The sequence below is a fragment of the Sus scrofa genome, chromosome 6, assembly GCF_054392235.1.
Source record: "Sus scrofa isolate SSC_HxYL_T2T_F1_AM1 chromosome 6, Sscrofa_HxYL_maternal_Yorkshire_Landrace_v2.0, whole genome shotgun sequence".
Taxonomy (NCBI): domain Eukaryota; kingdom Metazoa; phylum Chordata; class Mammalia; order Artiodactyla; family Suidae; genus Sus; species Sus scrofa.
In genome coordinates, this window is record NC_139388.1 from 49,824,461 (window position 1) to 49,846,498 (window position 22,038).

General features: G+C 39.2%; 1 protein-coding gene across 2 annotated transcripts; it reads left to right on the forward strand.

Annotated features, from left to right (window-relative positions):
* Positions 1-31: 31 nt before the first annotated feature.
* ZNF529 (zinc finger protein 529) lies at positions 32-21,404 on the forward strand. 2 transcript variants are annotated; one of them, XM_013998442.3, is made up of 3 exons: positions 11,777-12,036; positions 13,034-13,160; positions 18,398-21,404. In XM_013998442.3, the coding sequence occupies exons 1-3, from the start codon at positions 11,917-11,919 to the stop codon at positions 19,816-19,818; spliced, it is 1,668 nt and encodes a 555-aa protein (XP_013853896.2). In that variant the 5' UTR covers positions 11,777-11,916; the 3' UTR covers positions 19,819-21,404. The 2 variants fall into 2 exon arrangements, with proteins under 2 accessions (XP_084816844.1, XP_013853896.2); XM_084960718.1 differs by lacking the exons at positions 11,777-12,036; positions 13,034-13,160 and adding an exon at positions 32-64.
* The last annotated feature ends 634 nt before the right edge of the window (positions 21,405-22,038 follow it).

A 22,038-nucleotide genomic window follows, 5' to 3' on the forward strand; every position in this document is an offset into this window, starting at 1 on the left:
GCCCCAAATGAACTTCGACCTTTGCTCCCCTTCCGGTGTCGCGGCGCTTGTAGGGCTATGCCTGGTGAGTTGAGGTGACCCAGGTCCGGCTGTGGGAGAGACAGGTGGTGAGGAGGCCTTTAGCTCCCAAAGCGCGGATGGGGCGTGTGCAGCTGGAGCCTCAAGCCTTGTGTGCATGAGCCGCGGAGGCAATTGTCTGTGACGGCGTCATTGCAGAGTGTTAGTTCGCACTCGTACGTTTGTGATAGAAAGCGAGAGCGAGTCAGAGGGTCTTGGGGCCCTGATTCGCCATGGCTGGTATCTGACTGGGCTCGCGGGCTGTCAGGGGCGGAGCCTACTGTGTGACCTCGGTCTACAGGACCGTGGCCGAGAGGGTGTGTGACACCGCGACCACGTGGTCCTGTGACAGCTCTGTTGTAAGTATGACTATTACGTGTGAACGAAATGGAGTTGTTTTGTTTTGCTTTCGGTGAGCTTAAGTTCGGAGTTTTGTTTTTTTCAGTGAGCTTGTAGGAGTGGGTAAAATTTCTTTTATGGATATAGAATGTATATGTATACATATACATAAAATTATATGTATATGTAAACTATATCCCCGCGCCCCCCAGTACCCAGCGTAGTGCTTAACTTAGAGGGTAAAGGGAGTGTTACCCATCCAGGGTACCAATTGTAGGTTCCATAATTTCTTGGAATGTTTCCCTAGATTCTCTTCTGTCCTCACACCATGTAACCAGTTCGATCTAGCTGCAGAGAAATGATCGTCAAAGAGAAAGTCACGAATATCCCTCCTATAATGAAAGTTCTCAATAGAAAAGTACATGGTCAATCATGAGATGAGAGTTTAGGCTTGCACTTGCCTTCAAGATAGGCTTCTGGGAAGACCTGAGCGGGAGGGCACAGGTGCAGAAGTTTTTCCTGGGTTAAACTCCCTTGAATGCATTATGGAGGCCAGAACCACAGCATTCCCTGAGCTGTGGCCCCTAGATGTTGCTGGGAACATATATTCTAGCTCTGGGCATAGATGATGTTTACCTTTTTCTCTGATGCTGGTAAAACTCCGTATTGTAGTTTCCCTCTTACTTCTGTCTGTTTTATGGTGAGTGATGGGCCATGTCTGGTGGTGGACAGTGTTTTCTTATTTAGCAAGTTTAGTCCCACAAGTCCCTTCTTGTACCTGTAGTTCCGCAAGTCCTGAAGTGAAGAGCATTGCTACTTAGTGGCCCAAAGTCAGTTTGTGTTTGCTTTTTATTGTCATACGTTTTTGATTTACAAATCCTAGAAGATGTGCTTTCCTTCTCTTACATTTCCCTGCCTAAATGATGTGTTTAATGTTGTCCCAGTGTTCTCTGAGACTCTCATTTGTTTTCAATCTTTTTTCTCTTTTCTGTTCTGCATCCGTAATTTCCACTTCAGTCCTCCACCTCACTTATTCATTCTTCTGCCTCCTGTATTCTGCTGTTAGCTGCTTCTAGTGAATTTTTGTTATTGTATTTTGCATCTCTTCTTGTTTAAGTTTTATATCTTGTATCTCTTTGCTCAGTGTTGCCTGTAAGTTATCCATCTTTGCCTCCAGTTTATTTCCAATGTCTTGCATCATCTTCAGCCTCAACAATCTAAAGTCCTGGAGGTTGAGAATCTCCTGATCACTTAGCTGTTCTGGGATTTTTTTCTTTCTTCCTCATCTGTGTTATAGTTCTCTGTCTTTTCATTTTTATAGGTTTTTGGTGTGGTGACCTTTTTACAGGTAATAGAGTTGTAGCCTCTCTTACTTCTGATGGCTGCTCCCCTTGTGGCTGAAGTTGGTAAGGGGGCTTGCTGTATGGGAGGGACTGATGCCTGCCCACTGGTAGGTGGAGCTGATTCCTATCCCTCTGGTGGGTGGGACTTTTGTCTCTGGTTGGGATTAGAGGCAGCTGTGTACCTGGGGGCGGTCTTTAGGTAGCCTGTTTACTGAGGGGTGGGGCTGTGATCCCACCGTGATAGTTGTTTGCCCTGGGGCTCTCAGCGCTCTGGGTGGAGCCGGATTTTCCCAAAATAGCCACCTCCAGAGAAAGGCAGCTGCTGAATAATCCTGAGTTTTGCTTCCAATGTCCTTCCCCCACAACAAGCCACATTCACCCCTGTTTTCCCAGAACGTCCTCCAAGAACTGCAGTCAGGTCTGACCCAGATTCCTATGGAGACTTTGCTTTGCCCTGGGACCCCGTGCACGTGAATGTCTGTGCGCCTTTTAAGAATGGGGTCTCTGTTTCCCCCAGTTCCCTGGAGCTCCTGCACACAAGCCCCACTGGCCTTCAATGCCAGATCCCCACACTCATGTGTTTGGAGATTTGATGTGGAGTTTGATGTGGGGCTCAGAACTCTCACCCCTGTAGGTGAGTCTCTGTGAACCATTTACTTTCCAGTCTGTGGGGCTTCCCACCCAGGAGGTATGGAGTTGCTTATATCACATAATCACCCCCCTACCTCTTTAGGTGGCCTCCTCTTTGTCTTCTGGAGTAGGATATCTTTTTGAAAGTTCCCGGTCCATTTGGTTGAAGATTGCTCAGCATTTAGTTGTAAGTTTTGTTGTTTTTAGAAGAGAAGTTGAGCTCCAGTCCTATTCTGCCATCTAAATCCCCACCTTTCCTACCTAATTGAGACTTGTCCATTTTTCTGGTTCATAGGCCTTCCCTTCCCAGTTAATAACAGGGCAACAGAGATGGGTCACTTTCACTTGCAGAGCCTTTCCAAATACCCTTTTCCTTTCCAGTTAATGTTCCCATACCCATTGGGTAAATCATTCAGTTACCCCATGTGCTCTTCTTCCCAAAGGATGGCAAAGAAACACAACTTGTTGGAGTTCCCATTGTACCTCAGTGGGTCAAGGACCCAACAGAGTCTCCATGAGGATATGGGTTTGATCCCTGGCCTCACTTGGTGGGTTAAGGATCCAATATTGCCACATGCTGTGACATGGGTTGCAGCTGCAGCTCCACTTCAACCCCTGGCCTTGGGATTTCCATATGCCACAGATGTGGCCATAAAAAGGAAAGGAAATAAAAGAAATACAACTTGTGGGGCATAAATTAAGGGCTTAATTTATTTATTTTTCTTTTTTTTTTCTTTTTAGGGCTGCACACATGACATATGGAGGTTCCGAGGCTAGGGGTCCAATCAGAGCTACAGCGGCCGGCCTACAGCACAGCCACGCAGGATCCGAGCCACATCTGCAACCTACACCACAGTTCATGGCAACATGAGATCCTTAACCCACTGAGTGAGGCCAGGGATCAAACCAGCAACCTTGTGGTTCCTAGTTGGATTCGTTTCCACTATGCCATGACAGGAGCTCCCAACGGCTTGTGATTTGTTAAGGAAGAGACAAGTGGTTAGGTAATATAACATAGCAGATACCTTTGGTTTCCAAACAAAGCAAGGTAGAAAGTGTTTTGATCAGTTAGAGACAAAGCCAACCTTGCATTTAGGAGTGAGTATATGACTGGAGTTTTGTGAAGAGAGGTATGTGTGAACAAGGGCAGGGAGCTTTTTTAGGGAACCTATGGGGATTTTTGAGTGGTCACGACAAAATGAGTTGTGATTTTGAGATTTGGCAGTATGATTTTGTTTCAGACCACATTTTGGTGTAGACTGTGAGAGGCAGTATGGGATAGTGTTATTTGAGTCTAAAGCATCACATGGAAATACAATGAAAGCCACTCATGTAATTTTAGAATTTCGATTGAACCCTTCTATTGAACATTTAAAAAGTAAAAAGAAAGAGTTGAAATTAATTTTTTTTTTGTCTTTTGTCTTTTTTGTTGTTGTTGTTGTTGTTGTTGCTATTTCTTGGGCCGCTCCTGCGGCATATGAAGGTTCCCAGGCTAGGGGTTGAATGGGAGCTGTAGCCACCTGCCTACGCCAGAGCCACAGCAACGCGGGATCCAAGCCGCATCTGCAACCTACACCACAGCTCACGGCAACGCCGGATCGTTAACCCACTGAGCAAGGGCAGGGACCGAACCCGCAACCTCATGGTTCCTAGTTGGATTCGTTAACCACTGCGCCACGACGGGAACTCCTGAAATTAATTTTGATACTGCATCTTAGTTGAACCAGTATATCTAAAATATTATTTCAACATATAATAATATAAGGAAATCAAAAGTATTTTACATTCATATCTTTTTTTAATTAATTAATTAATTAATTAATTTTTTTGTCTTTTTGCTATTTCTTGGGCCGCTCCCACGGCATATGGAGGTTCCCAGGCTAGGGGTCCAATCGGAGCTGTAGCCACCGGCCTACGCCAGAGCCTCAGCAATGCAGGATCCGAGCCGCGTCTGCAACCTACACCACAGCTCACGGCAACGCCGCATCGTTAACCCACTAAGCAAGGGCAGGGACCGAACCCGCAACCTCATGGTTCCTAGTCGGATTGGTTAACCACTGCGCCACGACGGGAACTCCTACATTCATATCTTCATACTGAATTTTCAAAATCTGGTGCATATTTTCTTGTTATAACGTCTGCTAAATTTTCAGTCATTAAGGTGAAATATCTACTCATACTAAAACAATAAAGTTTTGCTTAATAGAAAAACATTTTATGGGAGTTCCCACTGTGGCTCAGTGGGTTAAGGACCCCTCTAATCTCTGTAAAGACGCAGGTTTGATCCCTGGCCTCACTCAGTAGGTTAAGGATCTGACATTGCTGCAAGCTGTGGCATAGGTTGCAGATGTGGCTTGGATCCAGCGTTGCTATAGTTATGGTTTAGGCCTGCAGCTATAGCTCCAATTCCATCCCTAGCCTGCGAGGTTCCAAATGCTGTAGGTGCAGCCATAAAAAGGAAAAAAAAAAGACATCATTTTTGGATTTTAATTAAAAAAAAATCTAATATTCAGTTCCTTGTTCACTATCCCTAATTCAAGGAATTCAGTAGTTATTAATCGTTATGTTTTATCTTTCCTTCCTATAAGATATATAAAATAATTGGATCAATGCCTTATGGTTTTTATGGCAGTTGGATACATTAATCTGGGCATTGACCTAGAGCACTTAATAAATACCTTGCACTTATTAAGTCCTCAAGAAAAAGAATTTATTTTGTGAAGATCCTAAGTATTCCTCATATATTTTCTATAAGTCAAGAGCAATGAAAATATAGTTAATTTTGATAAGCACTTAAAAGGAATTATTATTTTAAAAATTTTTATTGGAATATACTTGACTTACAGTATTGTATTAGTGAAGTTCGCATTGTGGCTCAGCAGAAATGAATCAGACTAGTATCCATGAGGATGTGGGTTCAGTCGCTGGCCTTGCTCAGTGGGTGAAGGATCCTGCGTTGCCCTGAGCCGTGGTATAGATGGCAGGCGAGGCTTGGATCCCAAGTTGTGACTGTGGTGTAGGCTAGCAGCTGTAGCTCAAATTAGACCCCTAGCCTAGGAACTTCCATATGCTGTGGATGCGGCCCTAAAAAGCAAAAAAAAAAAAAAAAAAAAATTGTATTAGTTTCAGGTGTACAGCAAAGTTATAAACATATCCATTCTTTTTTCCCACATTGAGGTTATTACAAACTATTGAGTAGATTTTCCTATGCTATACAGTAGGGCCTTTTAATCATCTATTTTATGCAGTAGTGTTACTTCCACCCTCCCAATTCCTCCCTCTCCCCAATAGTTTCACCTCTTGGTTTTGAAATCTGTGAGTTTGTTTCTATTTTATAATTAAGCTCTTTTGTATCATTTTAAATTAGATTCCACATAAAAGTGATATATGATATTTGTTATTCTTTGTCTGACCTACTTCACTCAGTATGATAATCTCTAGGTCTGTGCTGCTGCAAATGGCATTATTTCATTCTTTGTTAACAGCTGAATAATATTCCATTGTATGTATTCCATGTACCAGATTTAGAAGGAATTTTTAATAGCGAGATTTGCAAATGTTAACTTTTTCGTATGTTGATTTTGTATCCTGTACCTTTACTAAATTAATTGCTTCTAACAATTTTTTGGTGGAGTCTATAGGGTCTTCTTTTATATAATATATCATCTGCAAATAGTGACAGTTTTACTTTTTTGATTTGGATGCCTTTTATTTCCTTTTTTTTTTTTTTTTTAACATAATTGCTCTGGTTAGGACTTCCAATTCTGTGTTAAATAAGAGTGGTGAGAGTAAACATCCTTGTTTTGTTCCTGATCTTGGAGGAAAAGCTTTAAGTATGATGTTAGCTGCAGCCTTGTCATATATGGCCTTTGTTATGTTGTCGCATGCTTTTTCTGCATCTGTTGAGATGATCATTGTTTTATCCTTCATTTTATCAATAGTGTGTTAGAAACCACTCTTGCATCCATGGGATAAATCCCACTTGATCATGGTGTTTGATCCTTTTTTTTTTTTTCTTCTTTTTATGGCCACACCTGCAGCATATGGAAGTTCCCAAGGTACCAAGGGCCTCCTCCACAGCCTCAGCAACACGAGATATGAGCCGCATCTGTGCCCTACACCACAGCTTGTGGCAATGCCCAATCCTTAACCCACTGAATGAGGCCAGGGATTGAACCTGCGTCCTCAGGGACACTATGTTGGGTTCTTAACCCAGCGAGCCAGAGTAGGAACTCCTGATCCTTTTAATATATTGTTGAATTCAATTTGCTAATATTTTGCTGAGGATTTTTGAATCTGGGAGTTTAATTTCTTCTTTCGTTTCTTTAAAAAGAATCACATAAATTTGCCAATAAATGAGACAAAGTCACAGCTTTATCATACTTCTAGGCATGTAGGAATAAGTAGAAACTGGCATGGTCATGGTGTAATTTGACACATCTAAGTATTAAAAGCTTTGGAGATTATATAGACATCAAATAAACAATTAGCAGGGGAACAAATCATGAATTAAGACTGCTGATCAGGAGTTCCCATCGTGGTGCAGCAGAAACGAATCCGACTAGGAACCATGAGGTTTCGGGTTTGATTCCTGGCCTTGCTCAGTGGGTTAAGGATCTGGCGTTGCTGTGAGCTGTGGCAGAGTTCACAGATTTGGCTCCAATCCTGCATTGCTTTGGCTGTGGTATAGGCTGGTGGCTACTGCTCCAATTAGACTCCTAGCCTGGGAACCTCCATATGCCGTGGATGTAGCCTTAAAAAGACAGTAAGAGAAAGCAAAACAAACAAACAAAAGACTGCTGATCAGACATTCATGGCATTTTACAAAGTTGTGTTTTTTTCCAGATGATACAGAAATGATCTGGGGAATCCAAGTATCATACAAGACCGTATTATACAAATTACACTTGAAAGGACAGATTTATAGAACATATAGAACGTATTTCTAAGTATGCATGCAAGTCTGTTGGCCAAAGGAACAAGATTAAGCCTTTTATGCTCAATTTGCCACCAACTGGATTCTTTGAGCTAGTTATATGTCTTCAACTTTGTGTAGAGGGCAAGGAGATATGTCATCCTTTCACTTTTGAGAGACTTTATGACAAAAATGAGGAAAAATTGTAATCTCAACACAGGACTCTGAAATAAGTTAACATTACAGGAGAAAACAGATCTGAAATATCAAGTTTCCCTGTAGCAAAAAGCACAGGGGGAATATTTTTTAAAAATAATAAAACAAGGAATGTGAAATAGTCTTTATAATCTCATAAATAGGCAGTTTTTATTAGGCATCATTAGGTGCTATTTATATGGCATTGAAAGTATTTCATATGCTTTATTTAAATTGATCCAGACAGCAACACTCTAAGGCAGGCAATGTTATTCCCACTTTACTGATGAATAAATTAAGGCAATTAAGTAACTGAGTAAAAGGTTGTACACTTAGTATAGCTGAAGATGATTCACAGACTGAATTTTGTGGGGGTTCTTTGTTTTAATTTTTATTAAAGTACAGTTGATTTACAATGCTGTGTCCATTTCTGCTGTACAGCAAATGACCAGTCATGTATATACATTTATATATGTATACCTGTGTTCTTTTTCTTATATTATCTTCCATCATGTTCTATCACAAGAGATTGGATATAGTTCCATGTGCTATACAGCAGGACCTCACTGCTTCTTGATTCAAAATGTAATAGTATGCGTCTACTAGATCCAAATTCCCAATCCATCTCACTCCCTCCCCCTCCCCTCAGCAACCACAAGTCTGTTCTCCATGGTATGTGAGTCTGTTTCTGTTCTAGAGGTAGGTTCATTTGTGCCATTTTTTTGTTTATTTTTAATGCTACACCTGCACATGGAAGTTCCCAGGCCAGAGCTGCAGCTTTTGGCCTACACCTATGCAACAGCCACAGCAATGTGGGACCCGAACTGCATCTGTGACGTACACCACAGCTCATGGCAACGCCAGATCCTTAACCCACTAAGAAAGCCAGAGATCAAACCTCATGGATACTAGTCAGGTTTGTAACCCACTGAGCCACAATGGGAACTCCCTGTGCCACATTTTAGATTCCACAGATAAGTGGTATCATATGGTATTTGTTGTTTTCTTTCTGGCTTACTTCATTTAGTATGAGAACCTCTAGTTCCATCCATGTCGCTGCAAATGGCATTATTTTGTTCTTTTTTATGGCTGAGTAGTATTCCATTGTGTATATGTAACACATCTTCTTAATCCATTTATCTGTCAATGGACATTTAGGTTGTTTTCCATGTCTTGGCTATTGTGAATAGTGCTGCTATGAACATAGGGGTGCAAGTATCTTTTTGAATTGTAGTTTTGTCTGGATATATGCTCAGGAGTGGCATTGCTGGATCATATGGTATTTCTGTGTTTAGTTTTCTGAGGAACCTCCATACTGTGTTACATAGTAGTTGTATCAGATTACATTCCAACCAACAGTAGAGAAGGGTACCCTTTTCTTCACATCCTCTCTGGCATTTGTTATTTGTAGATTTACTAAAGACAGCCATTGTGGCTGGTGTAAGGTTGGTACCTCATTGTAGTTTTGATTTGCATTTTTCTAATAATTAATGACGTTGAGCATATTTTCATGTGCCTGCTGGCCATCTGTCTTCTTTGCAGAAATGTCTATTTAGGTCTTCTGCCCATTTTTCCATTGGTTTCTTTGTTGTTGAGTTGTATACACACTGAATTTTGAATGATGGACTCTATGTTCTTTATCATGATAGTAGACAACCTTCAGTCATTTAAAAAATCTGATTGTCTTCCTGAGTAATTCATTAAAAAATTCTTTCCTCAATATTTAATATAGATCAGTATTATCACTGTTAAATACTACACAGCTTCTTAAGGAAAAATTTCCAGAAATTGCATTTATACATTAAACATCAGTTACATAAGTGCCCATCCCTTGTTTCTAATTGACCAAATAATGTAAGCTGAACAGGACTAAAAGTATGGTAGGCTATGATGATGACGATCATGAAAGGAACTGTATGACATGCCTTTGAAGGTGAGGAGAGGCACCCTGGAAACAAACCCAAAGATGTTAGGTTTTCATCAACTTACACTAAGGCCGTGGTTTGTCAGGGTTTCCCAAAACCATCCTCAGATTTGACAATTCATTAGGACTTAAAACCCAGAAAAACTATATTATGCTTGTGTCCATGCTTTATTACAGTGAAAGGACACAGATTAAAATAAAAAAAGTCATGTCGGGTGGAGTCCAGGAGAAACTAGATGTGAGTTTCCAATGGAGAAACACAGATAGCACCTAATTCTCCCCATAACTTTTATAATGACACATGTGAAGTGAGCCAGGGAAGCTCACCGGAGCCTTGATGTCCAGGGTTTTTTTAATTGAAGGTTAGTCACATAGTCACGGAGCCACTGTGTGACTAGGCTTAGCTGCTTCATCTCAAGCCTCTTGAGAGGTCAAATTGATTACATTGCAACCCCAGGGCTCCTGGCCAACAAAAATAGGTTTTTACCATAAAACGCATTGTTAGCATAAACTATCTGGTATAGGATTTTGTGAGTCCTCTCTTTCTTTGACCATTCTGGATTATCTTAATGTTTGTGAGCTTTTAAAACATTTTCAAAATCCTGGTTTCAATTGCATTTATTGTGATGGTTTTTGCAGCCTAACATATCCTAGAGAATATTTCATTTATGCTTGAGAAGAATGTGTATTCTGCTGTTATCTGGTGGAGTGTTTGGTTTATGTCTGGGAGGTCTAGCTGATTTGTACTGTTACCGTAGTCGTCTATTCTCCAGATATTTTTTGTCTGGTTTTTCTCTCCATTATTGAAATTGGTTTATCGAAGTCTCCAACTCTCTTGTAGAACTGTTTCTCTCCTCAATACTGTCAATTATTACTTCATATATTTGGGGGCTTTGTTTAAGGCATTCATGTTTATAATTGTTATATCTTCTAGACAGATTGACCTAGATAGGAATTATTGACTTAACACCTATTTAGTGTACACAAACTTAGCTTTAATAGGATAGAAAAATTATGCTCCTGTACAGCTACACCCTTCCCTTTTTTATGTGTTTTTGTCTGGGGTTATGTTCATAATTACTGTGCTATACATTTGTATTTAAAGACATACTTGAAAGAAAAAAGGACCAACCAACCCAAAATATAATATTTTTATTCCATTACATGTATGTGTATGTATTTATACACACGCATGCACACACTTTATCCATTCACCCATCAGTGGATATTTAGGTTGTTTCCACATCTGGCATACTGGATACTATAAATACTGCTGCAGTGAACATGGGGGTGCAGAAATCTTTTCAAGAGAGTGATTTTGTTTCCTTCAGAGAAATACTCAGAAGTGGGATTGTTGGACTGTATAGTAGTTCTGTTTTTAGCTTTTTAAAGAATGTTCATTCTGTTTTCTATAGCGGCTGTATCCATTTGCATTCCCACTAACAGTGCACAAGTTCTCACTTTCCTCCACATCTCCTCAACGCCTGTTGGTCTTTGTTTTCTTTTTTCTTTTTAGGGCCACACCTGTGGCACATGGACATTCCCAGGCTAGGGGTCAAATGGGAGCTGCAGCTGCCAGCTATACCACAGCCACAGCAACATGGGATCCAAGGTGCATCTGCGACCTACACCACAGCTCATAGCAACGCTGGATTGATAATCCACTGAGCAGGGCCAGGGATCAAACCTGCATCCTCATGGATACTAGTTGGGTTTGTTTCCACTGAGGCACAACAGGCAACTCCAGTCTGTTTTTTTGCGAATGCTATTCTAACATGTGTGAGGTAGTACTTCATTGTTTTTGATTTTCTGGAGAACTATCAATTCAGATTCTCGGCCCACTTTTCAGTTGAGTTGTATGAATTCTTTATATATTTTATTAACCTCTTATCAGATATATGACTGGCAAATATTTTAGCTGTTGAAACTGGCCTTAACCTATGCCTTACCTTATCAGGAACAGCTTCTGACTTATGGTAAATTCCAACGAGATATAGAAATGTTACTCCTAAAATATCCTCTTCTCTTTCATCACTTTTGTGGTAATGTTGTTACTGACATTACCTTCATTGGACTTCTCCCCTCTCTTGCAAATGAAGGCAGCGGAGGGGGTTTGTGCAGCAGCTCTAGGTTTCAGCTTGCCTCTCTTGGCGTGGAATTTCTTCCCCATGAGCCAAGGCAAAGGCAGCTGGAACCCCAGGATTCATGGCAGTGTTACACTCAAGGTACAGCTACTTGTGTGGCTACTAAGCAGAAGAAAATCTCCAAGCCTTAGTTACATTTGTTTGAATAACAAGTAGCTGGGGGCATGGTGGGAAGTGACCATGGAGCAGAGGTTGAGAAGTGGTGAGGAAGTTTGTGTCCTTGGCTGTTCTGGTTTGGAATGGAGTCTTTTTCTAAGATGGGATGGACAAGGAAGGGTGCTGGTTTGGATCAAATACTGCAAGACTTTCACAGTTCTTAATACGTTTTAGCAGATTTTCTTGAACAAATGTGTTTTTTTCATTTGCTTTATGTTTTTATATATAATTTTCACCAGTTTCAGTGGGGAGCATGTCTGTGAAGCTCCTCATGCTGTCATACCAGAAGTGGAATTCCGTGATCAATTCTTTAAACTTCTAACCATGGACCATGTAAGTTGCTATTTCTGTCTCCTTTGTGAACGTTTCATTTATCTGTATTTTCCAAGCAAACAACCCTAGGAACTTGCCTCACATCCCTATAGTTTTTTACTTTCTAGTGAGAGTTGGAGTCAAACAGCACACTGTACCTCCTGTGTGCCCATCTATTCTTTAAATTATGTTCAACATTCCTGTGTGTTTAGTCTTTTGTTCAGAACAAACCTACAGTGTAGAAATGGAATCCCTAGATGGAGGCATTTACCATCCTTTTTCATATTCTTGGGTACAGAAAAAAAGGGGATCCATTTGATGACATATGGGCAAACCCTGTACTTTTGAAACAGATTTGACGTTCCAGGTAGACTGGATTTGATGTTGACTGGTCTCAGTCAGACATAAATCGTAGGGCATTGTAGACTTCAGAATTGGAGAAGACCTTATCTAACCAATGTCTAAATACAATTAAGGCTGATATATTTTCACCAAGCAAGAGTACTTTGTAGCCACTACAAAGCGTTTACTAAATAATTTGTCATTCAAAGTTACAATTCTTATATAATGTGAGATAGTGATTAACAGTGATGGACTTGGGGATGTAAGAAATTTTAAAATACTGTTTATTTTCTAAGCTATTTTTCCCAAACAGAGCAATGAGGATGTAGAAATTCACCATTATGGATAATTCATGCAGCAGGCATGTAACACGCAATGTACATGTGTACATTCTTTCTTTCAATTTGTAAACTGATAATTTTGTTATTTCCAGACATGCTTATTAGGTAATTAAGAAATCCCATGGGACACAGGAAGGTTTCTCTGAAACAAAAGGATTATTTTGACTTGTAGACAGTCTGGTTTGGAAGCACTGATTTCCTTACTTCCCACACCACAGGATTCTTCCCCTGGCCTCCTTATTTACTATTTAGACCCCTTCTTGTAATGCAATTCTCTCTTGTATTTTTCTGAAAAATGTGTCCTTCAGTTTTACTTATGTGGTTTGTTGTTTCAGGAACTGGTGACATTCAGGGATGTGGTCATCACCTTCTCTCAGGAGGAGTGGGAATATCTGGATTCTGCCCAGAGGGACTTGTACTGGGATGTGATGATGGAAAATTACAGCAACTTGGTCTCACTGGGTAAATTTAGCTGTTCACATAATTTATAATTTTTTCTATAGGATATCAGTGGACCTAAAGCTGTCTTTTAAGAAACTGGATGAACTTCCTCTCCCGGTTTCCAAAGGCGTAAAATGGGCCTGGTACAGGCAAAGGCATGGATTAAGCATTGTACAGGAGACGACACCTCCAAGCATCTGCATCTTTCATGATGTTCATAGATCTCAGTCCTGTCATATAATTTCTACCTTCCTTGATAACCAGGGAGCTGAATTTGCCTTCTAGGATACATTCGGCGTTATCTACTGAGATACCGATGATGTTGTGTTTGAGCCCAGAATTGCTATAAGTGCTTTATATTTTCTTTCTTCTTTTTTTTTTTTTTCTTTTTGGGGCTGTACCCATGGCATATGGAGGTTCCCAGGCTAGGGGTTGAATCAGAGCTACAGCTGCCAGCCTAACCCACAGCCACAGCAATGCAGGATCTGAGCTATGTCTGTGACCTACACCACATCTCATGGCAACGCCAGATCCTTAACCCACTGAGTGAGGCCAGGGATCGAACCCACAACCTCATGGTTCCTAGTTGGATTCATTTCCACTGCGCCATGAGGGGAACTCCTACTGTATTATTTTCTTATCCACCTTCTTGGAGAACAGCAAAGATATTTGTTATGATTAAAGAACTTAGATTTAATGTTAAGTCAGTATTCCATCAAGAACCTTTTAATTTCAGAAAACTAATTTTTTTCCTTTCAGCTCACACAGTTCTTGCTTTGTACCAGGCCCGTTTTACGCCTGATACACTGAATTACCTAATTCTTCAGTCCTATGACATAAATACTACTAGTGTTATTTTTAGAAGAGATTGCTAAGACAAAGAGTATTTAGGCTATCTCTCCAAGGTTACATAGCCAGTTAGTGCCAGAAGCAGATTTTCTTACCCAAGCAGTTTGGCACCGAAGCTATTTTTTTTTTTTTTTTTTTTGTCTTTTGTCTTTTTAAGGCTGCACCCGCAGCACATGGTTCCAGGCTAGGGGTCTAATCGGAGCTGTAGCTGCTGGCCTACACCACAGCCACAGCAACACCAGATCTGAGCCACGTGTGCGACCCACACCACAGCTTACAGCAACGCCGGATCCTTAACCCTCTGAGCAAGGCCAGGGATCGAACCCACAACCTCATGGTTCCTAGTTGGATTCGTTTCCGCTGCGCCACGATGGGAACTCCCAAAGCTGATATTCTTAATTGATACAACATATTGCTTCTCAAGGCAAAGAGTTAGCATGGGTTTAGATAAAATAAGACATTCCTTTACCTATCTGCTTTCTTTATTCTCTGTAATTCTCTGGTCACTCTAAGGTGAATGCTCTTTCTTCAGTCTTCTCACATTTCTCTATTAATAACATTTCAACTTCACTTATTAAAAATTTAACCAACTCTGGAGTTCCCGTCGTGGCGCAGTGGTTAACGAATCCGACTAGGAACCATGAGGTTGCGGGTTCGGTCCCTGCCCTTGCTCAGTGGGTTAACGATCTGGCGTTGCTGTGAGCTGTGGTGTAGGTTGCAGACACGGCTCGGATCCCACGTTGCTGCGGCTCTGGTGTAGGCCGGCGGCTACAGCTCCGATTGGACCCCTATCCTGGGAACCTCCATATGCCGCGGGAGCGGCCCAAGAAATAGCAAAAAGCCAAAAAAAAAAAAAAAAAAAAATTAACCAATTCTAAGAGTTCCCATTGTGGCTCTAGTGGAAACGAATCTGACTAGTATCCATGAGGATGCAGGTTCGATCCCCGGCCTCGATCAATGGGTTACAGATCCTGCATTGCTGTGAACTGTGGTGTGGGTCACAGATGCAGCTCAGATCTGGTGTGGCTGTGGTGTAGGTTGGCGGCTATAGCTCCGATTTGACACCTAGACTGGGAACTTCCACATGTCTCAGGTGAGGTCCTAAAATGACCAAAAACAAACAACCCACAAAAACCAAAAAATGTTAATACACAGTTCCTTATCAGTAGTTCACCTAATGATTTTTACAACTGAAAACCTTTATGTGAATCAATGTTTTACTGGGTCCATCATTTCTTCTACATTTATTATTTACCATCAGACAAACTTGCAACCTAATGGGAAAGGCAGCAAGAGTGTCTGATTATATTTTTTATATGATTGTAACTAATCAGCCAGCTCAAATGGTGTACTTGGCCTCTGAGTTATGTATCATTATGGATTTGCTGTTTTCATTGGTTCAGTGTACTTTAGCCCATCACAGTCTTTGTTGTTAATGCCTAGTTGTACAAATATTAATTCCTTATGGTGATTTTTGAGACTCAAGATCCTTTCCACTTTGAATTTATTCTTGCTTTCCGAAGCTTTCCTAAGCTCACCCTAGAGCTTCCCTATCCCAGACCAGAAAACCTGAATTGGTTAAAAGTGAGCTCTACTGGCCTTCTATGTTTTATATGTTTTGTTCTTTTTTAAAAAATTAATACTAGACATAAATTTTATTTAGTTGTTCGGTTAGCGTGTTTCAGTGCACAAAGTACTTTTCCCCTATTTTGATTCCTATATTGTTAAAACGGTGGTCTCCTTCAGGTGATTTGTGTCCTTTTGGCATGGCTTATTAATATTATAAAACATTCTTGTTTTCTGTCACAACAATTGAGGGCACATCTGCCTTGCTTGCTCCAGATCCTGACTCAGATCTTTATTTTAGAAGCCATGGTTCATTACCTTGTTTACTGCCACAACCTGGGCAATAGGTATGCTTATGACTTTTTGTTTCATAGGAGGTACGTCTTGGATAATTCTGTCTCTTCCTAGCAAATGGTTGTTTTTTCCCCCCAACTTTTATGGCTTCTGGGGTTTTCAGTATTTACTACCTAAAAAACAATTCATAAGTCAATGTTTTGAAACTGATTAGCATAGGAGTCTTACAACATTTTAAAAAATACCCTCTTGGTGATTCTTTCCCTTGTCATTTACTTGTATTTGTTAATTAGAGTCTTTTTATGTTTTCGAACTCATCACATTCTGATTCTATGATTTATTGAATTCTCCCCTCACCTTTTCTTTAGGTCACTTTGTCCCTTTTTCTCTTCTTGAATGGAATATATACATTGGTTATTTTCATTCTTTCCTTTTTATTAATATAAACATTTAAATCCTTTTTATGTGACTGATGATGAGCTTAATAGATTTTTTTTAATATGCAGTATTTATAGTGCCATCATTCTCTGAAAGGTCTGTGATTTCAATTACACTTCCACATTAACTAAACAGTTATTTGATAGGAAGCTTTTTTATTTCTAAGTGGTCTTTTTGCCATTTCTTGGGCCGCTCCCGCAGCATATGGAGGTTCCCAGGCTAGGGGTCTAATCGGTGCTATAGCCGCTGGCCTACACCACAGCCACAGCAACTCGGATCCAAGCCGCGTCTACACCACAGCTCACAGCAACGCCAGATTCTTAACCCACTGAGCAAGGGCAGGGATTGAACCCGCAACCTCATGGTTCCTAGTCGGATTCATTAACCACTGAGCCATGACGGGAACTCCTAAGTGGAAATACTTTTAATTTACTGACAGTGCATTCATTTATGATTCTTTTTATTGTTTCAGTCAAATGATGTTTGCATTATTTTACCTTAATTATATATAACATTATTCAGTCACAGTAAGTTATTTTTGCCCTTTATCATGCAGTGTTTAGCAGTCACTTTGGATTTTTCCTCAGATTGGTCGCTCATAATTGCCAATCCCCAGCGAGGTCCAACAGATCCTCTGTAATGAAGTGCCTTACACTCCTGCCCACGTCCACAACCTTTGACATATCATTCTGTTAGCATATTCTCCTCCTCAGCCACAGCTTTGTTCAGAATCACATAAACCCTACAATATGGTACATATAATTATCTAAAATATTCAGAAACTTTTTTAGGCAGTGTAGCAATGGTTAGCTTTGAGTGTAGGAAAATGGAAAGGACCATCTGGGAAAGAGCATGAAGGAAAACAGTTAAACATAGACTAGGATTTCAGTAAGACACATGTATAATAGTGAAAATGCTCCCGAACAGAAGAAAATAAAACGCCAAATTTATTGACATGTGGGAAAAAGAAAATCACAGTTCTGCATAGGAGGGAATTAATAACATCAGTGATGGAGACAATTCGTGTAAGTGAACAGGTGATTGAAAAACAGCCATTTATCGATAGTATTATCTATATGTGAAAGTACCTTACTATATTATAAATTATATACATGTGCATTTATATATAAAATCACTGTACTGCAGTGTGAGGTTTTAAAGACATGGTGACATGCTATAACTGTTGTTAATACTCTTATAGTTACAAAATTATTTTGATAATTGTTTTCTCCAGTGACTTATATTTGTGATATTTGCATATACTCTTAGATTCCTTTCAGCCAAAGATTTGCTCTTCCTGTTATTGTCAACTACTAATAACATGGGGCTTACTATTCAATGGCACAAAGAATGATTTTGTCCTTGGAGTTTAATGAATAAGGAAAATAAACAGTGTGACCACAGAGAAAATTACTGAATATACAAATAAAAAATAGGTAAGAGGGCAAAGAACTAGACATTGGACTACAGACACAGATATGAATTACTGAGAGTCAGCTAATATACCATTTCTGAGGGTGATAACTTTTAGATTTGGATAATGAAAAGGAGGTAGTATATAAGGATTCTACTGCTGAGAAATGAAAATGGTAGGACATATGGTTTGATGAAGAAGGTGTAAAGATATAAGGTAAAAGGGGATAATGGATTAAAATGGCTTAACAAGTAGCACCCTGCTTTCCATGGTAAAATATTAGGATTCTATTATAAAAGAAAAATATCAGAAAATTGTTAGTATGTATAGATTATCCAATTTTGATCTGTATTCACAATATCTCTATAAGACAGTGATGACTAAATTCTACATCTGTTGATGCTGAGTCAATTGATCTGGATTAGTTCGTGATCATCAGTACTTGACCTAGCTTGGTGATGATCCACACCAAAATTTCAGACCCACTGATTTAATTTGTTTCCCTTATCACAAACCTCACAATCTTGTTATGATTTTATCATTCATTCTCTGAACTCTCTTTACCTTTCTCCAAACTTCATAATAGTATTTTAATCATTCACCTATACTTGGAATTATTTTCCATTTTTTTTCTTCTCTGCATTTTTAAACTACTTTTGTGACACATGAAAAAAGGAGTTTTTTCCTTTTCTTTCAGACTTGGAATCCAACTATCACACAAAGACTTTGTCTATAGAGAAGGACAGTATTGAAAAAAGTGATTCACAGTGGGAAGTAATAGAAAGTAGTAAATTAGTTGACTTTGAGAACTCCATTTTCAGAAATGATTGGCAAAGCAAAAGGAAGACTGAAGTACAAAGACCTGAAGTAGGACATTTCAGTCAAATGAAAATCATCTCTGAAAAAGTGCCCAATTACAAAAATCGTAAGTCTTTTACAGTACATCAGAGAATTCATGATAGCAAGAAGCCCTTTGAATATAAGGAATATGGGAAGGTCCTTAGTTGTTGCTTAAACTTTGATGAATATAAGAAAATACACACTAGTGAGAAAACCTCTGAATATAGTAGATATTGGAAAACCATTGGAGTTGATGACTCCCATACCCTACAACTGAATATTCATACCAGTGTGAAACTTTATAAATGCATGGAATGTGGGAATACCTTTAGTTTTTACGAAGATCTTACTGTACACCAGAAGATTCATGATGATCAAAAGTGCTATAAATGTAAGGAATATGGAAGGACTTTTAGAAATATTGAAGAAGTTACTCCACTTCAAAGAATTCATGATAGTGAAAAACCCTATGAATGTACTTCCTGTGGGAAATCTTTTAGAGTGCATGCACAACTTACTAGACATCGGAAAATCCACACTGATGAGAAACGTTACAAATGTATGGAATGTGGCAAGGACTTTAGATTCCATTCACAGCTAACTGAACATCAGAGAATTCATACTGGTGAGAAACCCTACAAATGCATACAATGTGAGAAGGTCTTCAGAATTAGCTCACAGCTTATTGAACATCAGAGAATTCATACTGGTGAGAAACCTTATGCATGTAAAGAATGTGGGAAGACTTTTGGAGTCTGTAGAGAACTTGCTCGACATCAGAGAATTCATACTGGTAAGAAACCCTATGAATGCAAGGCATGTGGAAAGGTCTTTAGAAATAGTTCATCCCTGACTAGGCATCAGAGAATTCATACTGGTGAGAAACCATATAAATGTAAGGAATGTGGGAAAGCTTTTGGAGTAGGCAGTGAACTTACTCGACATCAGAGAATTCACAGTGGTCAAAAACCTTATGAATGTAAAGAGTGTGGAAAGTTCTTTAGACTTACTTCAGCCCTTATTCAACACCAGAGAATTCATAGTGGTGAGAAACCTTATGAATGTAAGGTATGTGGGAAGGCCTTTAGACATAGTTCAGCCCTTACTGAACATCACAGAATTCATACTGGAGAAAAACCTTATGAATGCAAGGAATGTGGGAAGGCCTTTAGACATAGTTCCTCCTTTACAAAACATCAGAGAATTCATACTGGTAAGAAATCCTATGAATGTAAGGAATGTGGAAATGCCTTTAGTGTGGGCAGGTACTTTACTTGATATTAAACAAGTTACACTGGTAAGAAGTCTTTTGAATGAAAGACATGTATATAAAGCACTTTTGTTTCTGAGTTTCATTGGAAAAACCTGTGTACTTATGCAGATTCAGTGTCTCTTATTAAATCTGTTTCTGGACTTTACAGCCTAGAATCTCTGTTGACTCGGGGTTGGCAGGTGGGGGGATGACAAAGAAAAAGAAAATGATAGTCAATAAGGTTGCAGATTTTAGTGGCCCATCATCTCTTTTTTGTAGGACTGTTGACCTGGTTATATAATCAAATACGATCACTGGTTATAATATTTTTACAAGAAAATCTGTTATATTTACATACATTTACATCACAGTAATTCAAAAGGAGGGGGAAAATTAGCTATTACAGTGATTATAAACTGATCACTTAAATTAAGAGGGGTTACAATGCTACTGTTACCATGGCCTCAATTTGGGTTTGTATCCATTTACATTATAATTTTCCTATTTATTCCCGCTCAGTGTTGCCTTGCTGTGCTTGGCAGTTGATCCGTAGAACTTTGATTTTAGCAATCTCAGTTGACGTGGGGGGGGAGCAGATGACAAAGAAAAAGAAAATGACAGTCAATAAGGTTGCAAATTTTAGTGGCCCATCATCTCTTTTTTTGCAGGACAGTTGACCTGGTTATATAATCAAATGTGATCACTGGTTATAATATTTTTACAAGAAAATCTGTTATATTTACATACATTTACATCACAATAATTCAAAGTTAGTAATTATTAAAAATACGACTGGTAGATAGTTCATGTCCAGTACAGTAAGAGAATGAGCCTCTGTTGTTACTCTTTTTTTTTTTTGTCTTTTTAGGGCTGCACCAGAGGAATACGGAAGTTCCCAGGCTAGTGGGTTGATTTAGAGCTGTAGCTGTCAGTCTGCACCACAGCCACAGCAACATGGGATTCAAGCTATGTCTGTGACCTACACACCAAAGCTCACAGCCGGATCCTTGATGCTTTGAGAGAAGCCAGGGATCAAACCTACATCCTCATGGATACTAGTCAGTCAGGTTCATTACCACTGAACCACAAAAGAGAACTCCATGTTGTTACTCTGTTTATTAGGATATATGCTGTTTCATATCTGAAATAATTCAACTGTATTATAATGATTAATATTGCTATTAATAGCTCACTCTATTTACTGAGTTCCCTTGTGACTACACTGATGATTTGTTCATTGATCTGTTCTGAGTTAGCATCAAAGCTGATTAATTTCACTCTTCTTGGATAGTACTCCAGAACCACTTGCCCTACACTTTGTATGTTTTTAATATTTTTTGCTTACTTGAACAAATTAAAACAATGAACTATCTAAATGTTATAAATAGATTTAAAATTAATGACAGAAATAAAATAAGTCTTGACACTTCTTGAAATAACTAATGAATAAACGAAAAAAATTAGTGAATAAAACATATCTTTATTTTCTCCTTTATCTGTAATTACAGCTACATTTTGGTCATATTAACAGTTTTCTTTGAACTTGGTTATGAACTCCTGTCATTTCACAGACTGCTAATCCAATAAACGAAAATGTAATTATTGTTTTTGATACCTTTTCTTGGTGCTCAAATTGATAAAACTTTATTCTTTTGCTTTGCTATTTTTTCATTTGCTCCTTTAGCTTTCCACATTTTCCCTAGCCTACCTGGAAGCTAGGGGACATTCCAGACCTATCCTATTTAATGCTTTCCTGAACCATGAAATTAAGCTACCCCAAAGGAGGAATTGTGGTTCAACTGAATGGTGAAGAATTCTAATTAATGAGGAAAATCACCATTCTAACATTGAAAATTATATACGAAATCCATTGATGGATGGTAAAATTTAAAGGTGAAAGTCTAAGGAAGCAATGGGATATTAGAATGGTCTCAATGAATCTTTCCTAAGTACTTAATTACAAAGATAAAACACTGCACACACCACTTTAACCAAATGATCACCAATAGTGAGACACTGGCATCAATGTAACACACTAAGAAGGGCAAACACTTGGGTAGTATTCTCACCAAAACATGCATAACCGTGAGGAAGCTACTGGCAGACCAAAATGAAGAACCTCTGTAAAATAATTTATCCAGTACATAACATTTTTAGGTCATGAAAGGCAAGAGAACTAAATGCAGTACAGGATTATGGATTTGATTTTTGGAAATTCAGTGGCAAAAACAATGAAATCCAATCAA